This window comes from Sebastes fasciatus, chromosome 13 (genome assembly GCF_043250625.1).
Source record: "Sebastes fasciatus isolate fSebFas1 chromosome 13, fSebFas1.pri, whole genome shotgun sequence".
Taxonomy (NCBI): Eukaryota; Metazoa; Chordata; class Actinopteri; order Perciformes; family Sebastidae; genus Sebastes; species Sebastes fasciatus.
In genome coordinates, this window is record NC_133807.1 from 24,968,832 (window position 1) to 24,994,192 (window position 25,361).

General features: G+C 41.5%; 1 protein-coding gene across 7 annotated transcripts in view; it reads left to right on the forward strand.

The window, feature by feature from the left end:
- brd4 (bromodomain containing 4) overlaps nucleotides 1–20,793 on the forward strand; it is a 35,988-nt gene extending 15,195 nt beyond the window's left edge. For 2 of the 7 annotated variants that reach the window (XM_074656394.1, XM_074656389.1), the window contains exons 2-20: nucleotides 7,608–8,016; nucleotides 9,240–9,377; nucleotides 9,465–9,600; nucleotides 9,702–10,042; nucleotides 10,730–11,167; nucleotides 11,269–11,397; nucleotides 12,293–12,523; nucleotides 12,618–12,853; nucleotides 13,181–13,509; nucleotides 13,616–13,711; nucleotides 13,804–14,190; nucleotides 15,423–15,455; nucleotides 15,787–16,674; nucleotides 16,786–16,892; nucleotides 16,998–17,148; nucleotides 17,327–17,457; nucleotides 18,032–18,237; nucleotides 19,346–19,721; nucleotides 20,577–20,793. In XM_074656394.1, coding sequence (XP_074512495.1) covers nucleotides 7,765–8,016; nucleotides 9,240–9,377; nucleotides 9,465–9,600; nucleotides 9,702–10,042; nucleotides 10,730–11,167; nucleotides 11,269–11,397; nucleotides 12,293–12,523; nucleotides 12,618–12,853; nucleotides 13,181–13,509; nucleotides 13,616–13,711; nucleotides 13,804–14,190; nucleotides 15,423–15,455; nucleotides 15,787–16,674; nucleotides 16,786–16,892; nucleotides 16,998–17,148; nucleotides 17,327–17,457; nucleotides 18,032–18,237; nucleotides 19,346–19,721; nucleotides 20,577–20,645 — 4,674 coding nt within the window. In that variant the 5' untranslated portion in view covers nucleotides 7,608–7,764 and the 3' untranslated portion in view covers nucleotides 20,646–20,793. The remainder of the gene's footprint in view (nucleotides 1–7,607; nucleotides 8,017–9,239; nucleotides 9,378–9,464; nucleotides 9,601–9,701; nucleotides 10,043–10,729; nucleotides 11,168–11,268; nucleotides 11,398–12,292; nucleotides 12,524–12,617; nucleotides 12,854–13,180; nucleotides 13,510–13,615; nucleotides 13,712–13,803; nucleotides 14,191–15,422; nucleotides 15,456–15,786; nucleotides 16,675–16,785; nucleotides 16,893–16,997; nucleotides 17,149–17,326; nucleotides 17,458–18,031; nucleotides 18,238–19,345; nucleotides 19,722–20,576) is intronic. The other 5 variants (XM_074656391.1, XM_074656390.1, XM_074656392.1 and 2 more) reach the window with 5 other exon arrangements.
- The last annotated feature ends 4,568 nt before the right edge of the window (nucleotides 20,794–25,361 follow it).

The following is a 25,361-nucleotide window of genomic DNA, read 5'->3' on the forward strand; positions in this document are numbered from 1 at the left end:
TTATTTAATCCTTTACTTTCAGGCAAAACACAGGCCATCATTCGGACACTTAGTGAGGACCTCAAGTGGAATCTGCAGGCCTACATTTTTGCCTGAACCCCCCCCCCCCCCCCCCCCCCCCCTCCACACACACACACACACACACACACACACACACCCATACATGAATGATTAATAGTTTACTTTCACTGGGAGATGCAGACATCTTGCCATTATATTTTTCTCCCCTCTCCAAGTAGGACACTCGCTGTGAGGCTGCACACAGGACCAGGTTTCCTGGTGTGAGATGTACATCCCCCACCCCAGTAACGAGAGCCACTTCCTCCCCAGAAAACATTCCACAGCAGTCTGCAGTGATGTATGTCCAAGTCAAAGGTCAACTAGTATTCCAGAGCTGAGAGCGATGTAGGACATGCAGCTATGGGAAGACCTCTTGATTGACCTGTGTTGGGGGGCTTCTGCATACTTGATTAGTCTCGCATACCAATATTGCTCTTACACCTGGACAGCAGCTCACTGAGAGTGGTTACAACAATTTATCATATAGACTGGATGAATATGATGTCACTATTAACGTCAACATCAAATATTACTCAAGTTAAAATGAAAAAATCAGTTCAACATCCTGCAAAAAAAAATTCAGAGCAGTGTAATCTAACTACATTATTAATTGATAATGACCATAAGCATTAGTCGCAGCCCTATTTGTATTAGGACTAGGGATGGTTTAATGTCATTTATGTTTTAATGACAGACTACCGTCGTAAAGAGTCAAACCGAAATTAAAACGTCACTTTAGTTGGTAATAAGTTAATGTTCTAGGGAACTAGAACAAAACAGGCTCAGCAGGTTGCCTTTCCCAATGTTATTTAACATTGAAAGAATGTTGAAAGAACATCAACCAATACGTAAGCCTTGTTCATGTTTGTTTTGTTTGCGGCTGGTCAGGTGTTAAAGACTAACACATCACAAACCAAACCAGTCTATTGTAGTCATTTAGAATAATCCTCAACGTTTCTTGAGACGCAGTGGAAATGCGGCAAAGAAACTTTTAGCTCTTGAGTTTGTTCCTAGAGAGGAGGGTTATTCCTCCCTGGGACTGTTTGTGTGAAAGGGCATTCATGCCTGCAGTAGACTGTCCTTACATAACATCGCAGCATGATGCAATAGGCTATGCCTTGACAAACTGCAATAACAACCTTTGACAGACAACAATAAAGTAGGCAGTGTACTTGGTGAAACGTTTTTTGACTCCAGCATTTGTAAATCACCAGCAAAATAGTGCAATGTCCAGCTGTGTAGTCGTATGGAAATATAGCTGAATGATAAGGGGTCAATTGCCTGTTGCCTCTAACTCTGTCTCTGATTACCTCTTTTGTTTTTCAGTGAGTATAACACAATAATTGTGTTTTCATTTGGATTGAGACGGTAATTGATATGGCTTAGTGGGGTTGCGCAATTAATCGGAATTTTATCGAAATCGCAATATGGCCTACTGTAATTTTCAAATCGCAGGATGAAGAGGAAATCGCAATATTATTTAATATTTTGTTTAATATTTTGACACACAAAATGTGTGTCAAAATAACATTTTATTGGCTGTCAATCGATTAAAATATTGAATCGCAATTAATCACATGATGGTCCGTAGTTAATCGCGATTAATCACACATTTTTTATCTGTTCAAAATGTACCTTAAAGGAAGATTTTTCAAGTATTTAATACTCTTATCAACATGGGAGTGGGCAAATATGCTTGCTTTATGCAAATGTATGTATATATTTATTATTGGAAATCAATTAACAACACAAAACAATGACAAATATTGTTCAGAAACCCTCACAGGTACTGCATTTAGCATAAAAAATATGCTCAAATCATAACATGGCAAACTCAAACCAAACAGGCAACAACAGCAGTCAGTGTGTAAGGTCAGATGTCAAGGGACCCCTTTGAAAATGGCTATGCCAGTTTTTCCTCGCCAAAGTTTAGCGTAAGTTTGGAGTGTTATTTAGCCTCCTTCGCACAAGTTAGTATGACATGGCTGGTACCAATGGATTTGTTAGTTTTTCTAGTTTCATATGATGCCAGTATCTTCACTCCAGCTTTAAAAATGAGCCCGCTACAACCTAAAAATTGCAAGTTTGGTTAATGCGTTAAAGAAATTAGTGGCGTTAAAACAAATTTGCGTTAACGCTTTATTATCACGTTAACTTTATGAGAATGATGTAAAACTTATTATATCCTCTTAATAAAAACCTTTTGTATATAGTTATAAATGTTTCTGAAGAGCAAAGAGATAATTAATGGTATTTCTCTTGAGAAACTGTTTTTTGTCAAGTGAACCTAGCAGCTCCAAGTTAGCCAAGTGCCATCATTAAGAATTTATCATTGTAGTAACACATGCTCTTGACGAAGTTAACATGCAGGGGGATTGAAGTGCGTCACCTGATAGCTAAAACCTGTCTCCATTTTCATGACGGTCAAAGTGGGATTGTCTTGCACCTCAATATTTATCACACATGGACTTTCTGTGCATGAAAGACGGAAACAAAACATGTGCAACATGAACATGCAGATGACTTGAGTTGAGGAAGTGGACCCGAGCTTTCATGTGTTTGTACATACGTGTGAGTGAGAATATTTAGGAGTACATTGCCAAACTACTATCAGCTGCACCGCAAGATAGACTGCAGGGAAGTCTGACAGTCATTTGGGAGTATTTCCTCTTTATACCTGAACTACAGAAGCCTGAATCCTACAGGAGATGCCGTTCATGCCCCCTCATTCATCGCATCTGTCTCTGTTTCCAGAAGTGTGTTTACACTTGTTGCAGTGCCGTAATGTCAATGACTGTCGCCGTGAGTGCGCTTGTCGCTGGTGTTAATGAGCTGTTGAGGACCATCTGGCAGTATTTGTGTGTATATATGATGAGACTTCGCTCCATGCAGCACTGGAGGCCAGATGGACCAGGCTCATATATTGTGGCTACCTTTTTTGACTTTGTCCTTGAAGAAGACTTCCTATAGTGTGGGCTCAGGAGCTGTTAATGCCGCACATGTCTTGTCTGGTGCCCCTAGCCATCTGTACTGTACCTGCCGGTGTTTCTGGTAAATGCTGTTTCACCGGCTGCTTCTTCTAAGTCCCCAGTAGGCTTCCATTCCCTTTCACAAAACATTTCCCTCTGCATCGTCCCTCCAGCTTTTGCCATTAGGTCAGATTTTGTACACAACGATAGGAATGATAAGGGGATTACTTCTGGACAATGCAACCTCCCAATGGAGACATCATATAAGATTCCAACTCAGTAGTAGTAGCACTGAACAGAGGACTTGGAGGTCTTTTTTTAAATCTACTTGCAGCAGTGTTTGGTCAGAACAAGCAATTTGTGTACCAACCTTGTGATGGCACAGGTTTGTTTATTTGACAGCTGATTGAAAGCACGTGCTGTGACTAGGCATGTCAGGATTTATTATCAGCGACAGTGACGCTGGTATTGTTTTCACCTTGTGAGTCTGTGTCAGTGTTTATATTTCTGCCTGTGGACAGATGTTGCAACCACGTGAGATGCAGTCACGAAACTTTACAAAGGTGTAGTTGAGATCAAAATGAAGGCAGAGTCCGAAGATGGGCATGGTCTGAGCAAGTGGCGATTGGTCCTCCCACACATTATGTCCCTGGTCCGATTTGGCATCGCAGCTGGTGTGCTCTCATTGCAAGATGATCTCAAGTTTGTCTATTTATTTATTTATACAGTATTTTCCTTGCTATGATTATAGGGCAACCCAGCACTCGTGTGTGTCCTGTCATTTATGTCCTATATTTTTATTTTCGCCACAACACACTGGATTATTGATATCCGTAATGTGTTTTCTTTTTCTCATATTTTAAATGTGGTTGGAATACCTGCCTTGTAGCCGACAGAGCCAGTGATGTGTGCACAGCGTAAGGGGTTTTCCATACGACAGGAATGGCTGGTTAGGCTGAAAGTCGATGGACTAAAGCTGGTGATACTGGAAGTCGTTAGACTAGGACCGATTAGTCTTGTTTTGCTGTGTTGAGCTGGAAACGAGCCATGGACTCGATGTGCACATTCGTGCCTTGGGGCTAGACAAGTTCTGTGCTTATTTATTTTGGTCTTATTTGTGAGTTTTTTTTGCTTCCACTTCCACCCACAAAAGTACCATCTGTGTTAAACCGGTACTGTTTCTTTTCATGTCTTGTCATTCAACATATTGGTCAGTTAGTCAGATTCTCCACTGTGTTTGAGTGCCTCAGGGAGGCCAAGGCAGCGATCATGTGGTGTGCAAACTGCTTCCTTCTTCTCAGAAAGTGACTCATCAAGAATGAGATTAGTCACAGATCTATACTGCGGTGTGTGTTTATCTTTAAGGCTGTGTTGTGGGGGTGGATTTCAGTGTGTGAGACTGGGAGGCTAACTTGCTTCTAATAGAGACCTGAATACACAACCGTATGATCAATGCTTTGTCCTAGAACATGTTCGCCAGTCTATTTTTAGTCAAGCATTTCTCGATTATTATTTGGCCTTGTTGTTGTCTTAACAGCCTTTGTGTGTATCTTGAATGAGATGTCCCTGACTGGAGAGGATATTATGTAGGACTGACCGCTGCGTAGTGGAACACACAGTCCCCCAGCTGCCAGATGACGCTAACCCCCCCTCATCCTCCACCCCTGTCCACCCACATCCCTAAACACTCCCTGGTCCTTAAAGAAGGAAGATAAAGATCAAATTAAAGCACACACACATGCTAGAGCCAAACCTCTGAGTTCTCCTGAATACAGTGCATTTATACTTTTAAATTAATATCAGTAGTAGGATGATATAAACCTTTATATCTTAAGATAGAAAAACACTGTTTTCTGTTGTCTCCCTTTTACTCTTAAGTCCAATTCCTCGTTTTAGCACCTGGTAGCACACACAGTTCCCCATATTGCCAGCTTATTGTCGAGGTTTTGAATTAAAATGTGCATCAGTAAATTGAGAGGAAGTTCTGGGAATAATCCAAGAGTGTGTCTAGAACAAAGTGAAAGTGTACAGTGAATGTAATCATACTGTATGGTCTTTACTTGAGGAATTTCTCATTTGCAGTGTTGTACAGAGCTGCAGCAATAAGTCAATCGATAATTCGATCAACAGAATATTCATTGGTGACTTTTTGGGTAATTGATTAATTGTATGGATTATTTTTTTAAGCAAAAATGTCAAACATTCTCTGTATCCAGCTTCTCAAATATGGGTATTTGTTTCTTTTCTCTGTATTATATTATTGTATTATTGGGTTTTTGACTGTTGGTTGGACAAAACAAGATATTTGATGACTTGAAGTGTGATGAGCACCTCACTATTTTCTTTCTAGACCAAACAAACAGACAATTATTCAAGAAAAATAATCAGCCGATTAATCGATAATGGAAATGATCAATTGCCGCTCTAATTGTAGGGCTTGGCCGTTTTTGTTCATTTCTCGCCCTATTGATGTAACGTGCCTTGCATTCAACTGAGCAGAACAGCTACCTGACAGGTGCCGCTCGCCTGCCACTTAATGCAGTCAGGTGAGCTGTCATTTGCGAAAACCCGGTCAAGCCAGCCGCCACTTAGATTGTGATGCTTGCCTGCTTGTGATGTTACATTACAGGTGATTGGAGCGGCCATAAAGGACCAAGAAAGAACCATATTTCACCAATATCCCTGCCAATATACAGCAACTACTGAATTGTCTTTAGCAATAATTTGAATCAAAAAAGCTGCTCGAATACAGCCGCAAATTAGCGAGAGAATAAGATAAACCAAAATCAGTATTAGTTAATAAATTAATGTAAGATTTAGAGAATTGAGTCATATTATTACGAGACTGGCAGTTCAAATATGAACAACCATTTACAAAAGTTGAACTTAATTGATGTGTTGTAGCCTAGCCTGAACTGAACCTGAAATGATCCTCCTGGATCATAAAGATACAAGAATACTGGGTGATGGCTTGTGCGTTATCAAACGCATCAAGGGAGATTGCTGCAGAGGTGGCTGTCATTCGTTTTTGCATCTTTGCCTCGGACAGACGACGTCTCATGGCCGTTTTCGATTTTTCAGAAGTCGGGAGAAATGCGGGAGAATTGTGATCTCGGGAGAAAACCGGGAGTCTCCCGGGAAAAACGTGAGGGTTGGCAAGTATGCCCGAAGTGGTTACAAAAAGTTGTGGGACAATTTGTATTTAGTTGTGGAGTAATTTAGTACATCCCACACAGAACAAGCTGCAATACATTGAGTATATTCGATATATTTTGATATATCCCACACCCCTATCTAGTTGTACTTTACATGACAACTATTGCTGCCATTATTGCACTCAATCAGGACCCGTTTTTCAAGCCTTGATTCCGAGCCAAAAAACAGAGAAGGGAGAGATGAGAACTCTGCCAGCTTCATTATTATCTGTATGAGGACACCCCCGAGTGTATTATCTCACTTATGGCAAGGGAAATACTCCAAAAAAATGGTTTGTGCGTGTTGTCCGACCACGTCATTAGGCAAGTGTTTATAGCTCTCACTCTCAAAGGCGGGGTGAAAAAGTGACCATGATAGAAAGGGGCGAGACACAATGGATCGTTTAAATATGTGAATAACACACACTTTTTTATTTTTTATTCATATTGTTCCACTCGGTTGTACATGAAACGAGCCAGAAGTAGCTGTATAAAGAATGAAAAAAAGAGAACTTGAGAGAGCAATTCAAACCTTGGTTGCTTTCTCACCTCTGCACACTTTGTCGTTTGCTGCGTGAAATTGGTGTGAAAAGAAAGTTACAGAAATTGTCTGATGTTTCCCCTCCCCTCTGGTCATCCATTTTTCACGTTCTTTGTCTGTTTAACACATGGTTAGCTCTGCGACACCCATAAGAGTTAATGACATAGCACGAACTAACATTAACATACCTTGTTCACTGCTTCACTTCTTGTAAACTGTTGACCTGAACTATATTTGCAGTTTACCTTTTAAGATTTTTATTGACAGCCAGCCCATGTGAAGTGGCCAATAGCATACACTAGTGTTTTTCTACAGTTTAATAAGTTTAATAATTGATGCCTATCAGTGTCATGACCTTGTATGAAATTATTTTTATCGCTGAGAAGCAGTGTACTGAACTGGGAGTAAAATGTAAATGGGAAATACCATTAAACACAATGCTGGGATCAAGTTTGGAGGTGTAAGGACATGATGTTGAATATCTTGGTATCACCTGGTTATTGTGTAGTTTTTCCATGTTTGGATTTTCATTGCCAATTCAGGTTCTACCCAGTACAGCTGGGTGGACAGCACAATGGCTGCTCCGATGGAAGAAAAAAACATTCAATGTAGAACAATAAAACAGCGGTAAATGACTAGTTGCTACTGCCTTTTGCAGTGCATATATATAACATATAACAATATATAACAAGATATCAGAGGTCTACCCAACTATGCAGTGATTAATGATTCCAGTAAAATGTTGTTAATGACTGTGTTACTGACAAAATAAAGTGACATTTTATTGAATATTGTTTATAAATATGCTAATGCTAATGACAGTATACTTTTCTCTTTCTCCAGAGAGTCCAGCGAGGAGTGCAATGGGATCAGTGGTGCTCTGTCAGTGGAGTCTGTGCCGGGGCCAAGACTGAACTGGTGTCCTGCCAACACCACTACCCCTGCCCCTGCAGCTCCAGCTCCCGCTCCGGGGCCCGAGCTCGCGTCGAACCCTGTAAGAATGGGGGACGGCCTGGACGCAGCGCAGATGTCAGGCAGCAGCAGCAGCAGCAGCAGCAGCGGCGGCAGCAGCCAGGGGCAGGCCCAGCAAATGGGCAATCCCCCACCCCCAGAGTACATCGATCCCAACAGGCCAAAGCGCCAGACCAATCAGCTGCAGTACCTGCTCAAGGTGGTGGTGAAGGCCCTGTGGAAGCACCAGTTTGCCTGGCCCTTTCATATACCAGTGGATGCGATCAAACTTAACCTGCCTGTGAGTGTGAGCTTTCTCTCTGTGTGTATGATGTCGCATACCTCAAAACCTTTACCCATCACATAATTGTCACCAGGTTGTCTGCATCTACACGTTCCAGCTGCACATCTATATGTTTCTTACAGGTTGATTTGTGATGATTTATGTTTATTACCGTGTTCAAAGGAACTAGCCTCTTCTTTACTGTATGTGTACATACAGCACATACATCATTTTCCTCGTTTTAGAAGAAGTCAAATGGTACTAGGGATGTTACGGAAATGTGCACACCGGCTATGACAGCTTCGTTCTCTGCATGGCAGTTGCTTCATAACGTTATGGTTCCCTTATAGCATTGGGTTTAAATCCGAAATATTGCCAAAATAGGTGCTTTTGCTTTTCGCTTTGACACCAAATCTTCCGCCATCGTCTTGTCTGTCAGAGTAGCAGGTAGCACTACTTTCAGATTGTAACGTCCATCGTTCGACTATCTATTGATAACACGGCTCTGATGCGCGATAATGAACTAAATGGCAAAACGACTGTAGGGGTGGTCGGCAAGTAATGCAATCAGTGTATGCCTGAACACCGTGTGACACCGTGTGACACCGTGTGACACCGTGTGACACCGTGTGACACCGTGTAACACCGACTACCGCAGCGAACCTAAATGGTACCATTTATTCTTGTTAAATGTAAAAACAACTTTCACACACATTAGACATTGTGAATGCATTTTTTATTTCATTGTTTGTAAGTTGACTGCGAGTGAGTGACCAGAGACTATTTTATGCTTATTGATGAACAAAATGAATGCCAGAGAGAATGTGGAAAACCGGTCACTGACAAGCTTTGACATTGTCTTCTCTTAAACGTCTTACAAACTTACGTCATACATCTTAATATTTGTGATATGTTTGTTGACAAGGACAGCAGTTGATTTCAAGACAGCACTGACACCATAAAGATTTATGTTGATAAAGATGTTTACAAATGGTAAGCATCACAGAATCATAGGTGAAATCCAAAATTATCCAAAACTTCAGTTACTTATAAAATTGACAATAAAATACATATTGCTTAATACATTGTAATGAGGGAAAGATTTTTTTTAAAACTATTATTAAAGCTAACTTCAAATTAAATTACAGCAGCTTCATCGTGCCGGTAGAGAATGTCACATTGTTTAAAAACTGTGAGTTTCTTAATTACATTGTTGACACACTTGTATGTATCCTTTTCAGGACTACTACACAATAATCAAAATTCCCATGGACATGGGAACAATCAAGAGAAGGCTTGAGAACAGTTACTACTGGAACGCCCAAGAATGTATCCAAGACTTCAACACGATGTTTACCAACTGCTACATATACAACAAGGTAACATAGTTGTATATTGTCACCATAAAGTGCCAAATATTCTGATATAGCCTCCACTTTGCTAAAAGTGTTTGTCTCCCCCTGCAGCCTGGAGATGACATAGTCTTAATGGCTGAGGCTCTAGAGAAGGTTTTCCTCCAAAGGGTCACAGAAATGCCTGAGGAAGAAACTGAGATTGTTGTCATGATGGGGAAGGGACGTGGCCGTGGCCGAAGAGACGCAGGTATGTGATTCACCGCTTTACACTATATTTAGCTATCAACACGTGTTCTTGGAGCTGGCCTCTGTGGGATATTTATCCAAGTGTTTTGTTCTCTCATCCAGGTCTGAACTTGAAACCAGGGGCCATCATTGATGCTTCGTCCACGACTCCTCAAACACGTGGTCTGTCGAACCTCTCAGCAGCACCGCTGACCAGAGGACCAGTGCAGGGCCCGCCTTCACTACCTCCCCAGCCTTTGATGCAGGCCCTGCCGTCCCACGTGCCCCCAACGTTACCCAGCCATGCGCCACAGCTCGGAGCTCCCTACTCCCTGAGCCAGTCGGACTGTGCTCCTCAAGTTCCCATCATGACTTCTGTGCCTCCCCCTGCTCAGACCTCCCTTCCCCCAGCGTCCATCCAGAGCACTGCCCCCATGCTGCAGAACTCTATAACCATGACCAAAGTGAGTGTGACTGACACAGGGGAATATGCTTGGGCACATTTTTGATCATGCTTGGGTGAAAGTTGGTTTTTTGAGGCACTTATCCATAGTAGGTGTATTACTTACAGTAGATGGAGCAAAGCAATGCAGTCCTGTGGACGGCAGGAAAATGTATTTGAGCCACCTAAAAGAAAAGATCACCTAAAAAAATCAATATCCGTTTAAGTCTACACTATAATATTTTCACTGATTTATCAGACAGCCCTTTGCTTCTCCTTTCCTACGAGGAACTGAACTGAAAGTGAAACTTATCTATGCTCTCTCCAAAGCCAGCAGGCAGAGATGATAAAAACAGGAAAGATACGTTTCACTTTCCGTTCAGTTTGCTGTTGGAAAATATTCTAAATATGGCGCACAGTTAAACAGATACCAGTTTTTTTCGGTGAGCCTTTCTTTTAGCTGGCTAAAATAAGTTTTTCTGCCGGCCCCGTCCACAGCAGTACATTGCTTTGCTCCAGTGCTGGTACTCCCGGGCGTGCCGACCGTCATCTACTGTAGGTAATACACTGACTATGGACAAGTACCTCATACAACCCCACTTCAAACCACCCAAAATATCCCTTTACGTTTTGGCAACTCATTCTAATCACTTATTTCCTCATTCTTTTGCACCCTTTCTCTGCTCTCTTTGTATTCACTTCTATCTAGCAAAGAAAGAGCCAGAAAAGGAAAGCTGACACTACAACGCCCACAGCAAACGACCAACTGAGTGAATCGTCACCGGCAGAGTCCAAATCTGGGAAGACACTACCCAGGCGAGAGAGTACCCGGCCGACAAAACTGATAAAGAAGGATGCACCAGACTCCCAGCATCACATAGGCATGGGGATGGGGATGGGGATGGGGATGGGGATGGGGATGGGGATGGGGATGGGGATGGGGATGGGACTGAGCGGACCAAGTGGAGGTCACAGCCCCAAACCGCAGGATCAGCTGGGATACTGCGCTAGTCTGGTTAGGGATATGCTGTCCAAGAAGCACGCTGCTTACGCCTGGCCATTCTACAAACCTGTTGACGTGGATGCACTGGGACTACACGATTATCATGACATCATCAAATATCCAATGGACCTCAGCTCCATCAAGGTGTGTTGCAGACGGCATAGTTTATCAACGGTACCATAAGATATTGAATACAGAGGATTTGGGGCATGGCAAGTAATAAATATCCTTGATGTGTTTAATAGGTCAAGCTGGAGAGCAGGCAATACCGGGAACCCCAGGAGTTTGCTGCTGACGTACGATTAATGTTTTCCAACTGCTACAAATATAATCCACCAGACCACGAGGTGGTAGCTATGGCTCGCAAGCTACAGGTAAATATAGTCTAACATGCAAACATTGTTGCTAGGGCAGGCATTCATTTACATAGACTTCAATTATATAGTCAAACTAAAAAGTTTGTAATACATGTTTTGCAGTTACGGTACATTATGTTTGCAATGTATTTACCTGAGAGGAAAGTGAGCCGCAGTTAAAGCATATCACTGTTTTAGTTTACATTTGCAAGAAAAATCTATTTTGGATAAATTGTTTGCAACATTTGCTTAAAAAGAAAAGAATTAAAATATTGTTCACAATAGAACACAAATACGTTTGCCAGGTTGCTACCTCAGCGCAAAGTCATTGTACTCACCCAGTTTACTCACAAACTTAACAAACAGGTTCATGTTTTTGACTATAAATCTGGAGGTGAAACAACATATACTATTCAGGGTTCCCACGCATCCTGGAAAACCTGGAAAAGAGTTGACCGATTTACCAGTCATGGAAAACACTGCTGGTTGGTGACTGTGGCAGTTTTTATGATTATATTATTCTATCATCAATTTGTCATAATTTCTAAGCACGTAAGAGATGATTTCTTAGATAAGTTTTAGCCTGCAAGTCTTTTAAATCAGACTTCCACAGAGAGGAACATATTAGTGTGTCTGTCATACCAGCTAGATCATCACTGAAAATGTCCTGGAAAAGTCCTGGAAAATTATCTCTAGAAAAAAGTGGGAACCCTGGACATGGTATTTGATTGATTTACAGTTCTTTAGTTAAATGATGAAACTACTTCACCAGTGGTTTGTTATATTTGGCCATGTTTTCACATGCCCAGTCTATCGCATCTCACAAATTTCTGTCATAATGTTTGTTGTTTTGAGTCTCTTCCTACAAACATACACATACGTTTTGCTTAGCTTGTTTGTTTTCATTTTATAGGACGTCTTTGAGATGCGCTTTGCCAAGATGCCAGATGAACCTGAGAGCAAGCCTCTGGTTGTTCCCCCTGCTCCTACACTTCACCATCCCGCCCCCGTTAAGCCCCAGCCTCCTTTGGCCCACATCATCTCGTCTTCAGACAGCTCCAGTGACTCGTCCTCTGAGTCTGAGTCTTCCACAGATGACTCTGAAGAGGAGAGAGCCCAGAGGTTGGCAGAGCTCCAGGAACAGGTCAGTGACCAGAGTAGATTCAAGGTGGTGGCAATTTTGTTGTCCGGTCCTTGTTTCCCTTTTGTTGAGAACTGGTCTTTCTTTCTTGATACAGTTGAAGGCTGTCCATGAGCAGCTGGCTGCCTTGTCCCAACCACAAGCCAGCAAACCAAAGAGAAAAGAGAAGGAGAAGGAGAAGAAGGAGAAGAAAAAAGAAAAGCATAAGAAGAAAGGAAGCATGTCTAGCCATGTAGATGAGATCCAGGATGCTATACCTGTTCCGCAGCTCTCTAAGAAGTCGAAGACCAGTAACAATAACAACAAAGAGGTTGTACCCAAGAAGAAACCCAGGTTGGTATTAAACTTGTATAAACTGCACAATTCAGTATTACTAGAGATGTACCAACTGATCGCCCACTGATCGAAACAGGCCTGTTGTCAGCTGATCAACCGCAACACACACAACATGCACGTCGCGCACACAGCGGTACAGATAGTATGGATTGAGTCTTACAATGCAGAATGTTCTTTATTATGTCTTCTTCACCTGTAGTAGTTAAAATGTGTCTGTTTTTATTTGTAAAGCCTTCGAGCTGTTGTCTCTAGAAAGTTACTGTATAGATAAAGGCTAGTCAGTGTTACATATTGATAAGTTACACATTTGTGTTTTGTCTCTAGTAAAAAGGAAGCGATGAAAAATCATCCTGCCAACCTGCTGCCGGTTCCCAACCTGGAAGACGATTTGGGGGCTGCTGGGTCATCAGCTATGGGGGAAAAGTGCAAGCCCATGACGTACGAGGAGAAGAGGCAGCTGAGCTTGGACATCAACAAGCTTCCTGGTGACAAGCTCGGCCGTGTAGTGCATATCATCCAGTCCAGGGAGCCCTCGCTCAAAAACTCAAACCCTGATGAGATCGAGATTGACTTTGAGACGCTAAAGCCTTCCACTCTGCGCGAGCTGGAGAGATATGTGTCTTCCTGCCTCCGCAAGAAGAAAAAGGGTTCAGGTAAGCTACTCAAAGAAAACCAGCAAGGGGAGCTGGTCACTCTCTGTGTGTGATTATTAGAAATGCTTTATTGGAAATGCATGAACACACAGTTGTTGCTTTGCAGCTGAGAAGCCTGTGGAGTCCATGGCTACCTCCAAAAAGACTGGATCATCTTCAGAGAGCAGCGGCTCCAGCACAGACAGCGAAGCTGAGGGGACAGGTGACTTACTGAAAGTTCAAACTTGACAATTCAATTGCTCATAATCAAGAATGCAAAATGATTTGCTTAATCTTTATTTCAATTTCTTTCAGGAATAATAAAGCATCAGAAGAAGAAGGGCCAGTCTGCGAAGGAGGGGAAGAAGACGCATCCTCATGTACACATTCAGAGTGGCCCTCCTCAGACTGGACTTCATTCCCAAGTTGCAGGCCTTCAGTCCAGCGGTCAGATGAAGCAGCAGCATCAGCCATCGCCTGCAGGCTTCATCGCTCCCCCTGTAGCTGCTCTGGAGTCTTCCCAGTTACTGGAGACCAGCTTCGAGTCCCTGCCGCCTTTCGGCCAACCCCTCATGCATCTGTCCCACCACACAGGCAACTCCTCCTCACCCGCACCTCCACACCTCAACGCTCATTCTGCTGGGCCAGTGTCCCCTGAGACCCACCCCTTCCTCAACCAGCATGCCGTCCTCACATCTCCAGGTAAGGCTGTATTCAGGCTGCTGCACTTTCACACTTAACCTGTTTGGTTTGTTAAAAAAAACTCGGGTCCGTTTGCTCGATTAGTACGGTTTGTTTGTGCTGGTGTGAAAGCTGTCAATCGAACCCTGGTGCGGACCAAACAGCAAAACCAGACCACCCTAGTGTGGTTTGTTTGTGGCGTGAAAGCAGACGAACCAACCACATTTGCAGATATGTGATTTATCTGCTGATCATAAAATCTGTTCAGGAAGCGATCTGTATTTTCCCTGATTAATAGATCAAAGGCTGTTAAAACTGCTGTGCTTGTGTCCGACTCTGTTTACAACTCCATTAAAAAGTGTTTGACAGCGATCCCACAGTACGCCGGTAATGTGCGTGTCCATGCGCTCCCCGACGTTCAGACTTTGCGTTCGGACCAGTCATCTGGGAGTATTAAAGCGCTGCATAAACTTCTGTCAGTCATCGGAATTTGATTTCCCACATGGATCCTGATGATGCAGGATGACAATCGCCAAAACAGTCTAATCAACGAATTACCCGTCAGTCTGTATAACTTCATGTTTACTCCTCTGGTTCGTTTGTAAAAAGTCAGTGTGAACAGGAACCGGACCAGAACTCTAATTTTTTTCCCCTTGGTCCGGACCAAGTTAACCCAACTACAGGTGTGAAAGCACCCTTAGTGTTTCATTGTTTCTACAGGTGTAACTGCAATCCCTCCAAGAATAATGGCTCTTACAAAGTCAACCAGTCCCCACTCAGTTTCAAAATTGGCACAAACCATGTCTAAGAAAATACAGAAATAAATAATGAAAGGAACACTTAAGATTGAAATTATATTAATTGTAAAAACGTAACAAACGGTCTACTTTGATCTTACTCCAACCAACAAGCAAGCAGATCAAGAAACTACAATAACTTACAAACATTAATCTGACCTCATGCTTTGCTCTCAGAAGAACACAAATCCCTCATTCCTCATTATTATTTTAGATTTTCACTCATCATTTTTTGCAGTTCAGAAAATATGTAAATAAGCACTCATGTCTCCTGCAGTAGTATCTGTAGTATACCATTGGCTTTTACTTATTTTCAGATTGCACGTTAAATTGGTAATGTGCAATCTGAATGAATTTATGATTTTTTATCATAAATTCCTGTTTTTATCAGTTCCCACAAAATAAAATGCCTGTACACATTTTAAAAATTTGCTCTTTTTTTTTTTACATGTCAAGGATCACAATCACAAAAAAATCTCCTGAAGGAAGGTAATTGATCATGCATATACATACTACATCCTGTTTACATTCAGTTTTCCCATCTGAAATACTGTCTTATACAAAATAACAAATTTGCATTACTATTTTATGTTTACTTATATTTATTTTAACTGCACTATTTTATGCCTTAGATTATCATTTTGTTTTACATTTACTTGTGTGATTTCCTCTATTATATATACATATTCTATGAGCATTGTTGAAGGAACCTGAGAACAAAGATTTTCATTGCCAATGACCAATAGAGAACCGTGAACCTAATTTTGTGACAACAAATTTGTATTAATTCTAACATGTTATGTTTCTTCTTCAACCTTAGCCTTGCACATTTCCATGCCTCAGCAGCCTTCTCGACCCAGTCACAAGGCAGCGCCTCTTCATCCCAAACCCCCTCAACCGCAACCAGCACCTCCTCAGCAGCAGCAGCAGCAGCAGCCGCCAATCCTGCAGCAGCAGCAGCCGCAGCAGCCGCAGCAGCAACAGCTTCAGCCCCAGTCAGCAGCACCACCACAGCACCAGCTTCCCTCTCAGATCCTCCACCCTCCTCAGCCGCTGCACCAGCGGCCCATGTCCCCTCCAACACTCACACCCCAGGGCTTGCTGTCCTCCCAGCCTCCCCAGATGCTGCTGGAGGATGATGAAGAGCCAGGGTCTACGACGCCTTTGAACCATGTACAATTATACCTGCAGCAGTTCCAGCAAGCCCGTCAGCCCCAGCAGTCCATGCAGTCGCTCCAGGCGCAGGCTCGTCAGCAGCAACAACAACAACAACAACAACAACAACAACCAGGACAGATCTCCCTCCTGCAGTCTGTCCAGGGACAATCTCAACTCTCCTCTCAGACCACGCTGCCTCCTCCCCAGCTCCCTATCCAGTCCCAGGCTCAGCCAGCCCCGTCACATCAGGCCCTGCCCCAACAGATGCCTCTACACCAGGCCCGCCACATGCACACTCAGCCGCAGCAACTGCAGCCACAACAGCAACAGCTGAACTATCAGCAGGGTCCTGGACTAGCTGGTCAGCCCCAGGGTTCACAACATAAGGTATCCATGCCCACCAACAAAGCACAGCAGATCATCCAACAGCAGCAGCAGCAGCAACAGCAGCAGCAGCAGCAGCAGCAGCAGCAGCAGCAGCAGCAGCAGCAGCAGCAGCAGCAGCAGCCGCCCTCCCCTCGCCCGACCAAGGCTGACCCTTACAACGCTGGTGAGTCCGAGAAGATGAGACAGAAAAACTTATTGTATAACTGGTTGTAGAAGCAAAAGTTGTTGCTGTACAAATGAATTGTGTTGACTGACGTTTTACTTCTGTTGACAGGTCATTTGAGAGACAACCCATCCCCTCTCATGATGCATTCCCCACAACTTCCCCAGTATCCAGCTGTGTCTCACCAGTCGCCACCTCACAACATGCAGCCCAAAAAGGTGAGAAACCTTCCATAGAAACCCTTTTGTGCAGGGCTAACGTTATTATCTCCACATGTCCGTGTGTGACGTGACTTGACTTGACGCCATTTGCTTGTCATGCAGCAGAGGGCCCCTGGGAGCCATGGTGGGATAAAGGAGGAGAAACTTCCTCCATCACCAGTGATGAGAGGAGAGCCATTTAACCCTGCAATGAGACCAGACCATCACAAACATCCTGATAACAAGCCTTCTCAACCCGGCCACGGCCAACAGAGTGAGTACCAAGACTTCTTGTTTTTCCTCTGGCTTTCTGTGGTTAACCTCTTCCACTCCTTGAAGGCACCGGCGCCCTCGGCCAGCTTTTTTCAGAGGGGGTGGAATAGGTTAAAATGCAGAAGAATCTACACAAGATATTGAGACTATGCTTGTGTGTGTGTACTTGTGTTGAGCAGATGTGAAGTCCATGGACAGCTTGCGACCCGTCATCCGCTCCTCCGAGTCCAGTGGGCCGCCCTCCTCTCTGCAAGACAAGGATAAGTTCAAGCAGGAGTCCAAGACGCCCGTTGCCCCCAAAAAGGTACAGGTGGGTGTAGTAGTCACTTTTTAAAAATTATGTCATAAAGAAACAGTGTGTAGCATTTCGGAGAATCTAATAGCAGAAAAATGAATATAGTATTCATATCTATGTTTTCATTAGTGTATAATCACCTGAAACTAAGAATCGTTGTGTTTTCGTTAGCTTAGAATGAGCCCTTCATATCTACAAAGGGAGCGGGTTCTCTTCCTGGAGTCAACCATGTTGCTCTACCATGTTTCTACAGTAGCCCAGAAGGGACAAACCAAACACTGGCTCTAGAGAGAGACGTTCACATTTTTACGTTACCCGAAGGTCCCCGTAGTTCTCCGACACACTTGTGAAACTGCGGTAACGTGAGCCACAGAGTGCAAAACCGTGGTACCGCCAGCCGCCGTGTGACTCTTTAAGTAGTGTTATTATGGTATTGATGGACTCTGAGCGAGGCGAATGGCATTACAACGGTTACCACGGTACTCAGTTGGTTGCAATCTGCACTTTATGATATTTTTGCTGGCATAAATGTGTGATTGATAATTAATGTGGCTCTTCTTGTTGTCTCTGTGTGTGTGTGTTCTCTCAGGAGGTAAAACTGAAGAATATGGGCTCATGGGCCAGCCTGGCACAAAAGTCCACATCGACACCCTTATCTGCAGTGAAGTCGTCGAGTGATAGCTTTGAGCAGTTCCGTCGTGCCGCCCGGGAGAAAGAGGAGAGGGAGAAGGCGCTGAAGGCCCAGGCCGAGCAGGCGGAAAAAGACAGACTACGCAGAGAGCAGGACAAACTACGGTAAGACTGGCCCCGTCGCCTCTACTGGCAGGAAGGGTTTACTTCTTTGAACACACCATCATGAGTCATTAGAAATATTAGGCTGACAGACTTTGTTGTCTCTATGTTGAGTTCATGTAATTACAGATTGAGCAAAGCTTCAACAAGACTCAGCTGCCATAAGAAGTCAAATATTGTGTGTAAAGAACATCAGCAATGTACAGATGTCAACATTTAAAGCACAGCCCCAGTAATAACCTAAAAACAAAAATGTACTAAGGTCGCAAATGTATTTGGGTGGACTGCCTGATGATAAATAAGACACAGGAACCCTGTACTATGAGGTGATGTATTCTGCCCTCTAGTGGCCGTATTTTAGGACCACCACAGCCACTGAGAATCCACCGCAACTAAGGCCTGCAGGAGGGATTGTTTTCATATTATAATCAATTATATGTATCGGTTGGTAGGACGTTGCCTGACGTCAGTCCTCAACTACTGGCATCTTAGAGTACATATGGGCATCTACTCTTGTTCAAGCCATGCTTACAGTTTAAATAATAATGCCCTGAATACCCTGCTTCATCTGAAACTGACGTTGTTTAACAACTCTTTTAATAGGCCACAGATGGTCAAGATATGAAAACCATTGAACCCCACAAAAACATATAGTTTTGGCCACCAGATGTGTTATCTGTGTTGGCTATTTAGACCTTTTATGCTGCAATTTTTGCAAGATCTGCAAAATGTAATACTTGAATAATATCATTATGTCTAAAGCAGGGCTGCAAAAGATATATGTATTCCATTGCCGTTACCAAAAACTTTTCCTATGGCTGGATAGAGCAAAACTCAACAATAGTGAGACCTACATGCTGAGAAAGTTCTGCTCACCACTGTTTGATTTTTTGCCTCTAACATCCCCCAAGTTTATAAACCGGCTAGCTGTTTCCTTTAGCTAAAACATCTCTCTACAGATCCTAATCCATGTTGTAGATGTTGATTTTCTGTCCTTGTAGTTTTATATTTAGCTCAGCCATTTTTCCTGTGACACATCTAGGGTGAAACCAGATGTGAACCCCCTTCAGCAATGTGAAAAGTATTTGATTTCCCCTGGTGTGAATTCCAGAGGTCGAGATGAAGAGGACATCATGGAGCCAAGCAGAAGGGTGCACGAGGAGCCACGCAGGCGTCTGGAGCAGCAACACATTCAAGCTCCTTCGCAACAGCAGCAGCAGCAACAACAACAACAACAACAACAACAGCAACAACAACAACAACAACAACAACAACAACAACAACAACAGCAGCAGCAACAACAACAACAACAGCAGCAGCAGCAGCAGCAGCAGCCGCCGCCACAGCAGCAGCAGGAGCCCCCGCCAGCTGCCATTCAGCAGCCTCCTCAACCCCCAACACCACCTCAGCCTGCCGCACAGAACCAGCTCGACCAACAGAGGGAGCTAGCACGCCGCCGAGAGCAGGAAAGGAGGAGGCGAGAAGCGGTGAGTTAATTGTCTTTAGCACTCGGTTATACACCCAAATAAATGTGTACGCATACACCACTTCGGACACCACGGACGCGTAGAAGTTCTGTTTATATTTTCCGCTTGGAGAACGCGTTGCACACATGCGCAGTAGATCGCTACGCTACCAATTGAGCCGACAGCTCAAGCCGTGAAAAGTGATGTTAAAATCTGTGACATCATCACATTGTAAGGTCTATGGGCCGAGCGCCGCCATTGGGAGAAACACTACTGCGCGTATTCAGTCAGCCGCGTAAACCTGGAAGCGAAAAAACTTTTTTGGCGTATGCGCCAGGTGAGAAATTGACCCTTTGCTAAGCAAAGATTTTTGATTAAATCACGTTAGGCTAATTGTTGTCTGTAAATAACCGCCGTGTTAATAGCCAACTGTTTGATCTATAGGCTGAGATTTAGTTGGAGATGACAGTCTGATGCTGCTTTAATGTTAATATATGACTGTATTACTGCAGCAGCATCACACTAAAGCCAACGTTAGCTAGCTATGCTAGTCACTGTCACCAGCATCATTTACCACGACAGTGAATATTCACGTCTCGTATGTGCCTCAAATCTCAGCGTGAAAGCTTCAAAATTTACGTCATGCGGATCCTCGTATACGACACGGAAAGTGGAACTTTGGCTTTTATTTATTGTAACATGTAATGCAAAGATAGTGAATTAGCAAAGATGTGCACCATAGATCAAAAGATCAATTTGAATTTGAGAAGCAATAACAAATTATAGTTTACATTTCTAGTTGTAGCAGCAATTTTGTTTGAAGATGCATTCTCAGGAGTAATGAACGTCATGGAAATACTTTTTTTCTCTCTCCAGATGGCAGCAACTATTGACATGAATTTCCAAAGTGACTTAATGGCTATCTTTGAGGAGAACCTTTTTTGAGGAGAGGAGCACCTGAAACGTAACTGCAAAAACATGAAAAAAAAAAAAAAGAAAAAACCCTTGGATAATGTAGACTTCCTCTAAAGAGAGATTTGGCGATCATGCACCACAGAGGGGACACGGACTGTATGTAGATGTGACGGGCCCTCGGAGACCGAGTATAAACGCTGGACGGGCGCTCACAGCTCGCTTTGCCCCTTGTGGACTGAACACACGGGGATAGTCTCATTGTTTTGGATGTCATTTCCTGGGAATTTGGCATCGCCTGCCTGATATCTCGTAACAGGAGAAAGAGGACCCCTGTTGGCACAGTTGCCTTTGTCACTTGCTTCTTACAGTGTGCGTGGGCGCAACAATATTGCAAGAGTAAAGACATCCCAATAACTATGAAAATGCTCTGATAATGTACTGACAGACTGTGCAGAGTTGTGTTTTGAAACTGCCAGGTGTCTGAGGTGGTGAAGAAGAACTGGTCTTTTATGTTCTGTTTTGTTTTGATTGTTGTAAGTGAACAAATGAAAGGGTTGGGCGGGAGGGGGGGGGCAACTTCCATACTGTAAATCATGTATATTTCTCAGCAGAGAAGGTACAGTTTGCCTTACACCTCTTTCCTATACAGACCATTATGTTCTGTGGCCTGCACACATGGACAAAACCAATAACATTTACAACCAGGAGTAGAAGCAGTGCAGACCTTTTTTTTTTTCATCATCTAGTATCTACTGTAAAGATATTTTCTTATACTACAATAATTATTTTGGATCTTTCTTTTTTTTTTTCTCTTAACTCTTTGAATCTTCATACCATCACACTCCGCCACCTCTGTCTATGCCAAACAACCCATTATCTTTTATGCTAAATTACTTCGTCCTAAAACACGATAGTTAGTTAGCGACAAAAAAAAACAAAAAACCTGAATATATGCATTATTATAGTTCCAGCAAGTATTTATCAAAGACAAAAATCAGTTGAAGTTTTCATCCTGCCTTGTATTTTTCATTTTAAAGTTACAACAGGAACTAGTTAGCAGAAGAGGGGAAAGGTCCGGCCGTTTCTCAGCTTTAGTTGGAATATAATTTCACTACAATGGTGCCTTCAAATGAAACTCGTGAGGTTGTGTTTACAACATGGGAAGTCCACATAATGCTTGGCGTTCAAGTCGTGAGAACACCGCTGCTAAGCAATATTAACATTACTGTCGGCGTCTAGAAGCCACAGAGGCTAACAATTTAGCAAGCTAGCATAATGCAGGAAATGCATAATGACAGAGGAAAAAGATGAGGCCGTTGGGAATATCAACATTTTCAAGTAAAGCAATATAAAATGACAAAATATTAACTTATTATTCACCCCAAAAAATTAACTTCCACCATTTCTGACATCACAACAACGTGAATGCCACAAGAGGGGGGACGTTCATATGGACTCTTCTCGTGAACACGGTAAACACGGTAAACACGGTAAACACGATAAACACGACCCATTTGAAGGCACCACAAGTGTCACACCATTCTTTGTAATAGAGACATAATGTTCTGATATCATAGGCCTGTTCGCAGCAGTCACACTACTGGATCAGTTAAGAAATGAGAAGATGAGGAGCCCCTTGCTGTTTTCCTCTGTGTGCGCTCTGATCTTACCTTTTAGGTTTTAGATCTAAATGTCAACAGTGCTCGAGGCAGGAAGGGGACAAACACCTTTCTGTAGCTGTTACTTGAATCAGGTTTAGTAAAAAAAATAGCTGAAGGGACAGTTAGTTTTTGCATCAAATCGTCTTCTAATTCACTGAGGACACACTGTCAACAAATAAAAAGACAAACAAAAGGTAACTGAAAAAACTGTTTTGATTTATATCTTTGTTCTTGTTCGATAATAGTGGATGTGAGTTATAATTCTGTTCTTGGAGACATTGTTTGGACCGGGGATGGGTTGAAAACTGAATGCATCTCGTCCTCTTCACTCGTCTCTTATGGTGTTTTTCTCCAGTGCCTGTATTGTATTGCAATTCTCGTTGGCTTATATTACACTTCGAGGGGGTTTAGAAAGGGGGGTGGGTGGGTGGGTGGGGGGCGGCAGGTCAGGACTGGGGTGGTGTAATATTTGAACGGGGAGGGAGATTTTTTGAAAGAGTTTGTGTAAAAAGAAAAAATAATAAAAAAAAGGAAAAGACAGCGTTTTATATTTTACCCGTTGTCAATATTCGGGTTTTAAAATTTAGTTTTAGCTGGACTTCTATGAGTGTACACATCTGACAACTACTTTTTTGTTCAATCAGCAGATTTTTAGGTAGAGATGTTTCAGCGTTGCCACACTAGCGTTTGAGTCTGTGAGTGTGACTGTAAATTTGGACGGCTGTGTGACTGTATGTGTTTTAATTTGTTTTTTGTTAAAGTGTGTGGTGCAGGAGGCATGTTCCCCCGATGTAGATACGCATTCTATTGATGAGGAGAATAAACAGATAAACTTCAGGAGAACTTGTTTCTGTGCTTAAGTCACCTTTTTAATTTCTATGAAGTCCACCATATATGAAATATAGAATTTTTATTATTAGACTGGTTTTGAAAGGGTAAAAAAAAAAAAAACCTTCATTCCTTTTTAGCCTCTTTTTTTTTTTCCTTTTCACAATAACTGTTGGACAATAATGTGCCATGAGTTCTACAGAGAATGTGCTGACCCGCAGCTCAGCCCAGAGTTTGCTTTATTCAGGTATTTTATTTTGTGTTACATTTGTTCTGTTTTTGGGGGTTTTGTTCAAACATTTTCCTCGATTTTATTGTTTGGTATGTGAGTGGTCTATCGAGGTCTCTGATTCAGTCTGTTATGATCATTGAATAAACTCATCTCTTTTATAGAAAATAAAAAAAATAATCTAAACTCTGTCTCTCAATGTGAAATGTTCTTGGAACTGCGGTGTAGCCCGCTGACGACTTAAAGGAGGAATATGTAGCACTGACGGCTAGCGTTGAAAATCTTTCTCTTTCTCTTTCTTTCTCTTTCTTTTTTCTTTTACTTTCTTTCTTTCCATCTTTTTTCTGGCTTTCTTTCTTTTGTTCTTTCTCTTTCTTTACTTCTCTTTCTTCCTTTCTAGTTCTTTCTTTCTCTGTCTCTTTTTTTTCTTTTTCTTTTTCATTATTTCTCTTTTTCATTCTTTTTTTCTCTTTCTCCTGTTCTTTCTTCCTTTCTTTTTTCTTTTCTTTCTCGTTCCTTCTTTATTTTTCTCTTTTTTCTCTTTCTTTTTTGTTATTTCTCTTTTTCTTTATTTCTTTGTTTCTTTTTTCTTTCTATCTCTTTTTTCTTTCTTTTGACGAAAAAAGTTATAGTACAGTATGTCGAAGATTTTTATGAAAAAAAATTTCATAGTATAGTATGCCGAAAAATTTCATGAAAAAAAAGTCATAGTATGTCGAAAAATTTCATGAAAAAAATGTCATAGTATAGTATGGTAAAACAATTCATGAAAAAAAGTCATAGTATAGTATGTCGAAAAATGTCATTAAAGATAGTCATATTATAGTATGTTGAAAAATTCATGAAAAAAAGTCATAGTATAGTAAGTCGAAAAATTTCATGAAAAAAATCATAGTATAATTGTCGAAAAATTTTCATGAAAAAAATTTAATTTCATAGTTTGCGAAAAATTTCAGGAAAAAAAAAGTTATAGTATAGTATTTTGAAAATTTCAGGAAAAAAAGTCATAGTATAGTATGTCGAAAAAATGGACGAAAATGAATCATAGTATAGTATGTTAAAAAGTTTCAGGAAAAAAAGACATTGCATAGTATGGCGAAAGATTTCAAGAAAAAACAGTCATATGTCGAAAAATTCTTGAAAAAAAATCATAGTATAGTATGGCGAAAAATTTGATGAAAAAAATCATGGTATAATATGTCGAAAAAATTTCATGAAAAAAATTTCTTGGTTTAGTATGGTAAAAGAATTCATGAAAAAAAGTCATAGTATAGTATTTTGAAAAATGTCATTGAAAAAAAGTCATAGTATAGCATGTCGAATAATTTCATGAAAAAAAGTCCTAGTTTAGTATGTAGAAAACTTCAATGAAAAAAAGTCATAATATAGTAAGTCGAAAAATTTGAGGAATGAAAAGTCATAGTATAGTATGTTGAAAAGTTTGACGAAAAAAATGTCATTAAAAAAAGTCATATTATAGTATTTCTAAAGATTTGACAAAAAAAAGACATAGTATAGTATGTCGAAAAATTTAGCGAAAAAAAAGTCATAGTATGTCAAAAAATTTGAGGAAAAAAAATCATATTATAGTATGTCGAAAAATTTGAGGAAAGAAAAGTCATAGTATAGCATATCTAAAAATGTCATTAAAAAAAGTCATAGTATAGTATTTCTAAGGATTTGACGAAAAAAAAAGACAAAGTATAGTAAGAAAATTCATGAAAAAAAAGTCATAGTATAGTTTGTCAAAAAATTTGACAAAAAAAGGCATAGTATAGAATGTCTATACTGAATATATTACTTTTTTCATGACATTTTTCGACATACAATACTATGACTTTTTTTTCGTCAAATTTTTCGACATACTTTACTATGACTGTTTTTTCATTCATTTTTTTTACCATATCATACTATGACTTCGACGTCTGTTGAAAAATTTCATGAAAAAAAAGTCATAGTATAGTATGGCGAAAAATTGGAGGAAAAAAAAGTCATAGTATATTATGTCAAAAAATTTCATGACATGTT